Genomic DNA, 12,438 nt, shown 5'->3' on the forward strand with positions numbered 1-12,438 from the left:
TTATACTTCAATGTCACTTTAAAAAAAGATTTTTGAAGAAACTAGAAATCTCATTGTGCCATAGAAATTTGTAAAATAAGTTTTTTGTCCCAATCTAAGGAAGTTTAGCTATTAAAATACCAAAAGTCTCTTATTATAAAGTTTTAATTAAATAATAATCCTATAATGAATTCCATGGATAGCAGCACGAGATGGTTAAGAAGAAACTCAAGGAGTTCTTTAGATCATAACAGACAATACTTTCATTACAACAGCTAGAAAAAGCCAGATAAGCTAAACAATCATATTTTTCAAAACTTCAGAAAGCCATAGATAAAAAGTAGTACAAAGAAACTGAATTCCAGAGAGGGAAAAGTTCTTCCTAGATGAGCAGAGATGAGTGGCCACTTTCTAGTTTGGGGTCATTTGTCACTTCTGGACATGGGTGGGCAGAGATCAGGTCTATAATAGGCAGAGAGATTCTGCTCGGATAAAGAGAATCTTCTTGAAATGTTCCCTTTTGAAACTCTGAGCTACTATATTAAAAGATCTGGCTACTCTGCTGAGAGACCATGTAGGAAGGAAGAGACACCCAGCCAGCTCCCAGATGTTCCAGTTATCTTATCTGACATGCCAGATATGTGAGTAAAGCCACCTTGGATTTCTAGCCCCAGCTGAGCTTTCTCATAAATGCTACTGTGTGATTCACTCCAGGCAAGACCAGCAGAAGAACCATTCAACTGTACCCAGCCAAGATTGCAGAATAATGAGCAAATAAATGAAGTGGTTTCTTATGCTATAATAGAAAATGAATAGACCTTTCATTAAGGTAAACAGATGAGAACATGTTTGTGTATGTGTGTTTCAGTTACTTCCTCTCATATGCCTGGTCTATATAGTATCAGGAAAAAAATATTGTATGTTAGTTATAATCCAAATAGTGAGAAGGTCACAAACCACTAGGTTAATTCAATTGATTTCTTTATTGCATATACATATCTATATAGTAAGCCATGGTTTTACAATATACTAATATTATAACATAATATCAAATTTCTCTACTCCATAATTTGTCCTGTTACACATCTTATTTACAAAATCACCTGGTTCGTTATGAAATGTTACCAACTGTTAAAACGAAAAGCCTGTGGAAAGTGCATCTTATAAGGTGAGTTGTTTTTAAAGACATGTTGTTTGGCTTTATTCTTTTTTTCTTTATATAAACACTCATTCTCATGTATCGATGGGCACTTGGGTTGTTTCTACATGTTTGAAATTATGTATTATGCTGCTATAAACATTCAAGTGCAGGTGTCTTTTTTATAAAATGTCTTTTTTTCCTTCTCGTAAGCACCTAGTGGTGGGATTGCTGGATCAAATGGTAGGTACTTTTAGTTCTTTGAGGTATCTCCATACTACTTTCCATAGAGGTTGTACTAGTTGCATCCACACCAGCATCTGTTGTTTGGAGGCTTTGAATGGATCAATAAAATATGGTATACGTATACCATGGAGTATTACTCACCCATTAAAAATATGATAAATTAATAACTTTTGTAACAACCTGGATAGAACTAGAGACTATCCTTTTAAGTGAAGTATCATAAGAATGAAAGAACAAAAACCATAACTTATAGATCAACACTCATGTGCACATATGGTAGTAAAATTCAACAGAAATCAAGCAGGTGAGAGGGGGGAGAAGGAGATGGGTAAATTCACACCTAACAGCTACAATGCACACTATGTGGGTGATGAACGCACTTATAACTTAACTCAAACTATACAAAAGCAATTTATGTAACCAAAACATTTGTACACCTGTAATATTCTCAAATAAAAAAAATCACTCATTCTCTTACCTTCATCTTTTTCAAAGGATTATTCAGCTCTCGCTGGAATGAAGCTGCTCTTCCTGAAAGGAAGGTCTGAAAGGCAACAGCCAACAAGTTTTCATACTTTTCAAGTAGTGTTTTATCTTCAGGAGGATAAATTCGTCTACAATAAAATCAGATAAACCAATTTGTTTAAAAGAAGCTATCATAGCTCAATAGTTAAGATCAACTACATAGATAATCCTTGACTTCCTACTCTGTGCCAGTCACATTACCAGGTGCTAGAAATAAAGATGAATACAGTTATGAGAAATTCATGAATTTTCATCTGCTACTCACACAAGTAAAGTTTATCTAGAGAATTATTAAACAATGCAGTTCCAGATGGTAAAGCATAAGGGTTTGGTTGGGGGAAATGGCTGGAGAAGAATGATAATTGGACAAATTGGAGAAATACTATCAGGTAATGAGGCAGAAATTTCTGACTTAGTGTGGTTACTGAATTATACAAGATTATAGGCATTAGTTCTGATGATCTCTTTTGTGGTGACAGAATTTGTCTCTCCGGTAGAGAGAATCGGATAGAGGTAGGGTAGGAGGAATGTGTTCTCATCACTACTATCGATGCTGTTAAGGCCAGGAATGAACATCTGACCACAAGTGCAAGAAACTGCACCTTCCCATGTTCCTTAATCCTGCAAGGGCAGTGTCAAGGCTTGGGAGGATGGGAAATCTTTCCAAGAACTGGAGGAGCTTAGGGGGTTCCTCTTTGGATCCTTTCAAGGGTGATATTGTAGAGGGGTTCCAGTTCAGCATAGCACACACTCCTCTCTGTTGTCTCATACCTAGCTCCTGCAAACATTTTCATTATTTGCCTGGTTCCTGAAGCATTTGAGTTTTAAAACAAAGAACAGCAACCACTATGAATTAGCAGGAAGAAGACTAGCAGTCCTGAATCCTGACTTTCTTAAAATACCACATTATAATTAAATATAGTCACAGGACGACAGCTGGTTTAAAAAGCCCTCCCACAGCCACACCCAAAGGCAGACTAACAGAAGCTCTCTCAATTCTGAACCACCTACTTGCTGACTACCTTTCCTGAAAAATATTAAGTAAAAAGCACTTTCTCTGAATGAAAGAACAGTGCTTAAAATAAGCCTAAAAGGCTAAAAAACGCAGAATGATTGCTTTGACACTTCATTTCCTCAATCTATACAAAATGGCAGCACAATTACCTATAATTCCCCATATGTCGATTTTCATGTTCTTCTCGCGAGATCTGCTTTCGTACTTGAGCAAGTCTCTCTTTCTAGAAATAAAGAAATTTTTCAAATAAAACCTGACAAATGAATCACACAATTCAAGCTGTGGGTGCTTTGTTAAACTTTTTCATACCAACTCTTCTTTCCGCCTCTCCAACTGGTGTCTCTGCTGTTCCCAGTCTGAGGAGCCTGGTAAGAGCCTTTTTATTGAATTTTGACCATAAAGCCTCCTTTGAGCCTCAGCTTTTTGCTTAGCCAAGTTTCTCCTTTTGTCACTGGTCCTAAAATATAAAACACAACTTCATATTCTGAAATTAAAACAAGTTCTGATTTCATCCCTGTGAGGAGAATTTACAGAAGAGGAAACACAGTAGAAATAGAATTCAATGTTTATTTAATTTATACATTCACATACATTACATTCATCTAACCATCCATCAGATATGGGACTCTGTATGGTAAATAGACGTTCTGAAGATAACCAGATAAAATGGAAACAGTGTATATTTTAGAAAGTCAGAGAGACCTAGTTTCATATTCCCTCCAAGAAGCTTACTACTAGCTATATAATCTTAGACTGGTCAATTAATTGCTGAATATATTTTAAATGTTAATAGTAATATTTCCTTCCTAGAATTTTTACAAAGATTAATATGTGGTAACATTTATAGGTACTTAATGAATGTTAGTTCTCTTCTCCTTCTTCAACCAATTCACTCCATTTATATTTAAAAACTCTCATTTATGCTGACCATTCATGAATACATTTTTATTTCTGACTGAAATCCCAGCCTAACAATCATCATTTATTCAAAGATATCTACATAGTCCTTCTCATTTTTTGCCCAATCATGAAAATTTAGTTATAACTCTCTGATTTTTATAGGACAAGTCCTGTTGTGGGATGATGAACTTCTTTCTCTTTCGTCCCTGCCGTGCTGGTGCAACAAGATAAGCCTGAGGACTTTTCTCCTTAACCTCTCCAACTTGCACTCTTAACACGAAGGACTGGGCAGGAATAGATGGATTCCAAAAAAAAAAAAACGGTAAAAGCAAAGCCAATTCTGCCCTCACCCTTAGGAAAAAAGAGTTCTTATCCCTGAGCTTACAGTTCCATGTCTTTTATTCTCATCACCCTGGTAGGGCCCAGAGAAGGGACTAAAATCAACAGAGAGATGATAAGAAGGTATTTGGCCGGCTTCTAGAGTGGAGAGGTAAAGAAGGGCTTAGGTTTACAAACTGCCCCACTCAATTCATCAGGAGATTGCATTGAGAATATGGGGCCAAGGCCCTAGGCAATAGTGTTCTTTTGCCTCAAGTATGTAGCACCTTCACAATGGGAACTTGCAGAAGTGTTACAAAACTGATCCCTTCTCTTTCGTGACAACATTGAGGTTTGAGTGTCTGGAGTTTAACAGGTGGTCAGGGTAGAAGGAATAATTTGAGAAAATAAATAAGCATGCCCAGAAAATTACAAATCATTCAGGATAGCTAAGAGCTATGGGTGAATGCAAGAAACTCAGCTTATCATAAGGGCTTAAATACTATGCAACTGATCCTCAAATTTATCTTTGAGCAAGGAAGGAGGGCATGAATTTTAAAAATAGGAGGGCATAATTATATTTACATGTGTTAAAGATTATGCCCTTGGCAGTATGTACAGTGGCTTAGAAGTGGATGACAAACGAAGGCAGTTAAGACAAGACACTATTTCATTAGCAAATATAAAATATGAGGGCCTGGACAGGGAAGCACAGAGGGATTAGAGGAAAAGGGTAAGTTTAGAAGACTATTTCTGAGGAAGAATGGATATGTTCTGATGACTAATTCAATGTAAGGAGTAAGAAAGAGGGACGTACTTGCAATGCCATCAAGATTTCTGATTTTAGTGACTCCAATGGCACTTCCAATGACTAATACAAATGAGGCTCTGAGTTTCCCCAGTTAAGGGTAAAGCAAATGCCATGGTTTAGGTAGCTCTTGATTTTTAATTTTTTTCATATCCATTTTATCTGGAATGATCATTTCTATATAGCATTCATTTTAAAAGAAAGAGAGGAGAAGAAAAGGAAATAGAAATGAAAAGAATATAGAGAAAGAAAGACGAAACAATCAATAAGGAAAAGAAATGGAGGAAGCAAAAAGGAGGAACAAAATCAAAGAGGAAGGGAAAATAAAAAAGGACTGAGATGCCATGAGTATTCTGTGAAAGAAATAAGCATAGATTTATATGCACATCCACAGCAAACAAGACACTCCTAGACAAAGATGCTAACATACAAACAGTTCAAACACACTCAAAGAAGAGTAGCAAAAGTAAGTACACACAGATGTTACTTCACATTTAGAAACAAAGAAAAGCCAACCACACTGAGACATTTTGCTAAAAAGGATGCTCCCATGTTCTAGCCTTTAGGAATATTATCATTCTAACAACTGTGTTTCCATGTCTATAAATACAGACATAAATTAGTACTAAGGACTCTCAACACTTACATCACAGATTAGAATAAAATCTAACCAAAGAGCCAAAGATTGCCATTCATTTAAGGTTTTATTTAGTGTTTCCATTTAACTGTATACATACACTGACCTAAGGAGTTTTGATTACCACTTTCTTCAGTCCTTTTCACTACTCATTACAGCCTGGGATTCCATCCAAGGGACTTCTCTAACCACATGTTTCACATTCTCTGTGTTCCAGTAATATAGAACCATTGGAAGTTCTATGAGCATACTTTGCTTTATCTCACACTTCCTTATCTTTCTATAAGTGGTTGAATGAAGTGCCCCCCGACATTGTCTTCAATACAAATTTTATTTATTACTCACTATATGCTAGTTCTCGATATGGCCCTGGGGATACAAAGAGAATCAGGCCATTGCTCTCAAGCAGCTGACAGTCTGGAAGCAATGGCATATAAATAACTACGTAGGGTACAATGAGTGCTATTTAAAATGCGATGGTAAATATGGTGATAGCACAAGGGAAAAAGTAAACCACTTTGCCTTGGCAAAGGTTTCAAACAGAAATTCAGGCTTAGGCTAGGTTTTAAGAATGAGTTGACAAAAATGTGGTACACATATATATTCAATGGAATGTTATTCAGCGTTAAAAAGGAAGGGAATTCTGACACATGTTAGAAAATGGACAAACTTGAAGACATTATGCTAAATGAAATAAGCCCATAACAAAACAACAAAAATATATGATTCCATTTCTATGAGATACTTAGAGTAAGGCACTCAAATTCATAGAGACAGACAGAATAATGGTTGTTGTCAGGGACTAGGCGAGAGGGGAATGAGGCTACTGTTTAATGGGTTTAGAATTTCAGTTTTACAGGATGAAAAGAGTTCTGGAGATGGATGGCAGTGATAGTTGCACAACAGTGTGAATGTACTTAATGTCACTGCCCCTTAAATACACTTAAAAATTGTTAAAATGGTTAACTTTTATGTTAAGTGTATTTTATCACAATTCAAAAAAAATGAGTTGACATATACCAAAGGGACAAAAGTGAATGAATATTTAAATGAGAACAAGTGCAAAGGCATATACATGTGAAACAGCACCACAAAAAGTTCTTAGAAAAATCAATGCCAAAGCAGAGAAAAATGAAGAACAAGAAGTGATAAGGTTGGAGAGAGATGCAAGGGCCACATCAAAAAGTGTCTTGTATATAATCTAAAGATCAAAAAGTGCCTTCTATGTAATGTAAAGGAGTTTAAACTGGCAGTGTGGCAACAATCTCATCAGCATATCAGAGTTTATAAATCTCTCTTCAAATGTTGGCACCCCTCAGGGCTCTGTCCTGGCCCATCTTCTCAAAATATGCACTCCAACTGTGTGATCTCATTCATTAGATTCAACTGCAATCTATACATGGATGTCAATCAAATAGATATCTCTATCTCCTGGGGCTCTGTATATCAAATTTTCCATTTAACATTGTCTCAAAGCCCCTCAAAATTAGCATGTTTAAAATTGAATCATGTCTCTCTCTCTTTTTTTTTTTTTTCTGTAGGAGAAATATACTATAACTCACCCTTTACTGTAAGGTTGGCAGCCCTGAGAACTTTTTTCATGTAGCATGCTATGAATGTATTCCTGCTCACAAAGGAATGAGGAGCAGACATTTCCTTATGCAATCTCTCTTTCTTTCTACCTTGCCCCATCACTCCGCTAAGCCTCTCTCTCTCCTATCATCTTTATCTCATTGGATGGCATATTATCAAACAAGTCATCCAAGCCAGAAACCTGGGAATCATAGGAGGCTTTGAATTCCAAGCACCTACTGCAGTATTAGTGGACACTCAGTAAATGCTTGTTGAGTGATTCACAGAGCAACAGAGTGGAAGCTGCAAAATGGGGTGGAGATTAGTGCTAGAAGCAGAAAGAAGCCAATAAAATAGTCCAGGAAAGGGATAAGTTGGAGATGAAAAGAAGAAATTAAATGTTAGTCATAAATCACTTTGACAATTTGGTTGATTGGTAATACTGGGAGTTAAGGATAACTCCCAGTATTCTAGCTTGGCCTGTTATGTGGATGGTTTTGCCATTAACTCGCAAAGTAAAGAAAAATATAAAACTAGGTTTGTGTGATTATCATTGTATTGTACTGTGAGCATATATACTTCCGTTTTAATAACTGAACTACTTAAGAAGGAGGAATTTTATTAATTTTTGTATCTCCTTTTGGTATCTCATAAATACAGTAAATATATATGAATTATTAGATTTACACTTTGTAGGTGGAAGATATTTGCTATCATTAGCAGAGAAAAGGCGATAAGCCCAGCAAGAAGAACATGATTGAAAGAGAAAATAATTCAACTTTGGTCATATTGAAATTAAGTGTCATCAGAACTTTCATCCATTCATTCACTTATTTACTTGCTGGCTCACTCATTCACTGTGCATTTATTGAGCACTTACTAGAACAGAAGCATCCAGTGCCCATGGTCATCAGAGAACTGCAAATGCAGGACTAGAGTTCCAGAGTGGGTCAGAGATAATGAGAGACACCCCAAACTAGCCCTCACTACATTCATGTGTAGATTAGGGACTTCAGGATCAGACTCATAAATGATGCCACAAAATGAATAAGATTGACATAGGAGAAAAGAGAGCTGAGGCAAGAACAGTAAAAAAATGACAGCTAAGAACGGAATGTAAGAGAAACCACAGGAACAGACAGAGGAGTGATTAAAGTTACGTGATTAGTGACCCAGAGGCTAGTGTCAGAGAAGGCCAGCAAGGATAAAAGTTCAAGGGCAGGGTAGCATTAAACGCTGCAAGCCTGTAGTTCATGAATTAGTTCTAAATAAGGGAAAGGTAATTTAATTTAATCTAATCTAATTAAAAAGTATTTCAGACCTAGGGACTCATGGGACTGTGAATTTCTTTTCTAGACTCTATTTTAATGATTGTAATAGAATACTTACAGAGGAAAAAGACTCTTCTTATCAACCCAGGAATACCACCACAACATAATTGGATTTTCCTTTTATTACAGTAAAAAGAACTTTTACTTGTTCTACATATAGCCCCTTTCATGCTCTCTTGTCTCTGAAGACCCCAAGCCTAATGTTTCAAAAAGTTACTTGAATCTGAACTCAAATTGTATCTGCCATCCAAGTACAAAGGGATCAATTCTAATCCGCCCCATGTGAGGTTCTGTATTCACAGCAGTTGTGATGGAACCTCCTGAGGAATCTATATTCTTCCAAATGTCCTTGAGAATAAAAGCACATGTTTACAAAATGCACTTGGGGATACACATGGAGCCATACCATAAGTAAGGTACTGTACTAAGAATTGTGAAGAATACAAAAGTATATACTCTTCAACTTCAAGGAGCTTAAATCAAATTGAAAAGAAAAATCAGCCATGCCCAAGTAAAACAGTACAGAGGGTAAGAGAGTAAATAAAGTGATAAGCCACATACTATGCAGACTATAATTCCTTCTGGAGCTCAAAGAGAGGAAAGATTAATTTGGACCAAAAGGAAGATATCATAATAAGAGATGGGATCTGAGTCACAGGCAGTAAGGAAAGACATTCAGGCTAGAGAATAGAATAAATCATCACTGCGAATGGGCAAGCTGTGTTGGAAAAATAATGAGATAATCAGCCTAACTAAAGCAGTTTGGGTTGGAGAGAAATAGGAAATAAGATGGAAGAGCTAAGGTTAAGTTATATTATGAAAGCAGCTTAGGGTGGATGTTGGTAATAGAAATTTATTAAATACTTAGGTTCTTGAGCAGAAAGATAATGAAAAAAAGACCATTCCAATGGTATGATTAAGATAAATGTATAGGGGATTTCTGGAATCATAGAACAATTTCTTCTGTCTAAAATTAAAAATCCATATGAAAATTAATCCTATAATATTTAATAAATCGGCAAGAATTTTCCCAGTGTTCTTAGTTCTTTCTTATATTCCCATGATGTGCCCATCACAGACCTAGCTGAAACTCAAGTCTAACACATGGGCTTGTGTTATTTCTGACTGTGATTTTCACAGAAATTTCTGTGAAATTTCTGACTGGTTAGACTGTATATACCTCACTTTTAAAAAGACCAAAAACACCCACAGAGAATGTCCTGAATTGGTATCATCATTGGCAAAGTGAAAAGACATGCCAAAAAACAAAACAAAACAAAAAACTAAGCACAAGGCTTACTTAAACAATAACAGTAAACTTGTATACAAAAAAAAAAAAAATGTCTGGCATATTGCTTAAATAATCTAAAATACCTAATGCACTTGTATAAGGTAAACAAAAAAAAAAATTTCATTCTACATCTCCTTCCTTTCTACTCATCTCTTTTAGGAGAATCTTCCATCAGGCAAAAGAAGAGGCCATATGAAAATTTCTGAACAGGTTTATATGTCCATCTCTTTTTTTAAATTATGCTGCCCACAGAAAGCTACTTCTTCATTAGGTGCCTGCTAAATGCTTGGAAACATCTTAGATTAAGAAAGTGCTTGGAAGCATCCCATAACTATTCTAGAGTTCTTGAATGACAATTAGAATAAATTGAAATCATAGAATCTCTGAGTTTAAATGACCTGCGTTCCTTTAATCCAATACCCTAAAGCTCCGTTTTAGCACTTATAATGACAGAGAACTTGCTATTTCATGAAGCAATTCAGTTAAAGGACTAACAACTTTCTTTTGTAATGAGCCAAAAGCTTTTCCCACATAATAGCATTTCAAATATTTAAAATCCATTATCATGTACACTGCAACCAGCCCTCCACCCACACCAACCAAATCTTCTCTTAAATTTTACTTGCCTCTCTGTCTATACTTTTCAATGGGAAAGTTAACCCTCACTGAACAACTGTCTTTCTTTTTTCCTTATGCAAGCAGCATGATATAGTGGGAAAACCTTCGGACAGACAGGTAGGAAATCCATAATTGAGATTTTTTTATTTTCCGGAATGACTTCTCGGTGCTTTAGTTTCTTCTTGTAAGATGAGGAAGACAATCTAGAGGGTCTCCTAAAATATTCTTCATACCAATGCAACTTCATACTCTATATTAAATAATTATGCCAACACTGTAATTTAATCACATTTACTGCAGGTACAGAGTATTATATGGGAAGCAGGAAAAGCAACATACAGGAAAAGGGGAAAAAGTATTTTTTTAAAAAACCATATGGGTTTAAAGAATGGAATCAAGAAACTAAAAATACAGAACACAAAAATACAAAAGATTACAAGCCAACTTCATGTACAAATGATTCATCTATACCAAATGTGAAGAAAAAATTCCAAAAGATGGAGGAAATACTTTACCTGATGTTTAGTAGCTTTAGTGCATTTAGCAACACTCCCCGTTTTACATCATAGTCTATTTTCTGATCAGTTCCAAAGCTTGGGGCTCGATTAATCTGAAATTTACAAAGAAAACAATGAGAGTAGCCAAATGTTAGAGGGTCAATAAATATTCAATACATATTTGTTAATCTTATGTGAGCTCTAGCCAATAGGGCTCCACAATAAGTCTCAAAGCTTTGCATGACCCAGTTACCACTGCCCAGCTCCGTTCCCCATCAGCCTAGGTCAAGGAACTGCAAGAAGTTGACTGTTAGCACCACCTCCTTCCCCCGCTGCCTTAGTTCAGGGTCTTCACTGCCAGCCTTATCTGGCCTCTCTCTCCTCAACACTCTTCTCCAACCCATCACTCCATGCACTCTAGGTTTTCAATTTAGGGAAGTTAAAAGTAACTTATCTTGACAAAAAGGTAACAGTAAGTGATATTCATGTAACCAACATATTAAATAGCAATAATTACTGATAGTAATTAAAATATAGATACTATCAGTGCCCTCTTTTCACTGTTTCCGATCTTTCTGATGAATCTATTGCTGCCTAAAAAATGAATTTTGTTTCTTTCTACATGGCTCAAACAATAATTCCTCAATTTTCATTTCAAAAGGAATTGACTATATGGCTCAGAAGATACCATTCAGGGAAGCTGAGGACTAAACTCTATGAGCTTTTCTAACTGTATAAGGACTAATGGGAATAAATGAGCCATTTGTGGCTGTTCTACTACCTGACATCATTTCCAGGAATTCATTAAGATGACAAATAAGGACTAACTGTACATATATCCTGAAATCCATTATAAAATATTCTACCACTTCAAGAGCTGGAGTTTTTGTTTTTGTCTTTGTTGTTGTTAGGTTTTGTTGTTGTTATGAAAATGTAGTGAATACCAGATGTTTAAGAAAATTACTTAATCAATTAAATCAGTGGGTTAGAACACTGCTGAGATAAAAACTACCGCTTAGCTAGCTTCTTGACCACCAACTAACCCCTTAGGCTATCGCCAAAAGCATGTGTGCTACTAGACCTCGTTATACAAATCCATCACCACAAGAGACAAAACAACTGACAGTATGCACTCTACAGCTGACACCTGAGGAAATACCACTTTATACTCAAGAAACCATCCAGGAATACAATGTCTCTAATTAGAATCGTGTCATAAATTCACTGCAAAAACATTAGTAAAAAGAAGCAAAACAAACAAGAGATTACCTCTAATCCTACTACTTTAGTGTATTGCTAACAATTTGTTAAATAGTATTCCAGATATTTTCTATGTATACATATATAAAATAGTCACCTTACTTTCCAAATGCATATCTATACTAATCATGCTTTATTTTATAATCCAAGTTTTTCTCTTAACAATGTACCATGAAAATCTTTCATCATGCCATCATTTCGATAAATGCATGGTACTCCTTTTATAGAGATATGTCATGATGTATTTTGACTCCTTTGTCGATTTCTGATTTAGAAGGTGATGGACATATTCCTGTCTTTCTG

The 12,438-nt window shown here is 35.8% G+C and overlaps 1 protein-coding gene and 1 non-coding gene across 2 annotated transcripts in view; both read right to left on the reverse strand.

Moving 5' to 3' along the window:
* The window catches only part of TTLL7 (tubulin tyrosine ligase like 7), a 72,924-nt gene that overhangs the window by 37,731 nt on the left and 22,755 nt on the right, over positions 1-12,438 (reverse strand). The window contains exons 9-12 of the mRNA XM_069478120.1: positions 10,894-10,988; positions 3,213-3,360; positions 3,053-3,126; positions 1,842-1,977 (exon numbers count right to left, since the gene is read on the reverse strand). Coding sequence (XP_069334221.1) covers positions 1,842-1,977; positions 3,053-3,126; positions 3,213-3,360; positions 10,894-10,988 — 453 coding nt within the window. The remainder of the gene's footprint in view (positions 1-1,841; positions 1,978-3,052; positions 3,127-3,212; positions 3,361-10,893; positions 10,989-12,438) is intronic.
* LOC138391233 (small nucleolar RNA U109) lies at positions 7,100-7,231 on the reverse strand. Its single transcript, XR_011234838.1, has one exon. It is a non-coding gene; the product is annotated as a small nucleolar RNA U109 (small nucleolar RNA).

The sequence above is a fragment of the Eulemur rufifrons genome, chromosome 8 (assembly GCF_041146395.1).
Source record: "Eulemur rufifrons isolate Redbay chromosome 8, OSU_ERuf_1, whole genome shotgun sequence".
Lineage (NCBI taxonomy): Eukaryota > Metazoa > Chordata > Mammalia > Primates > Lemuridae > Eulemur > Eulemur rufifrons.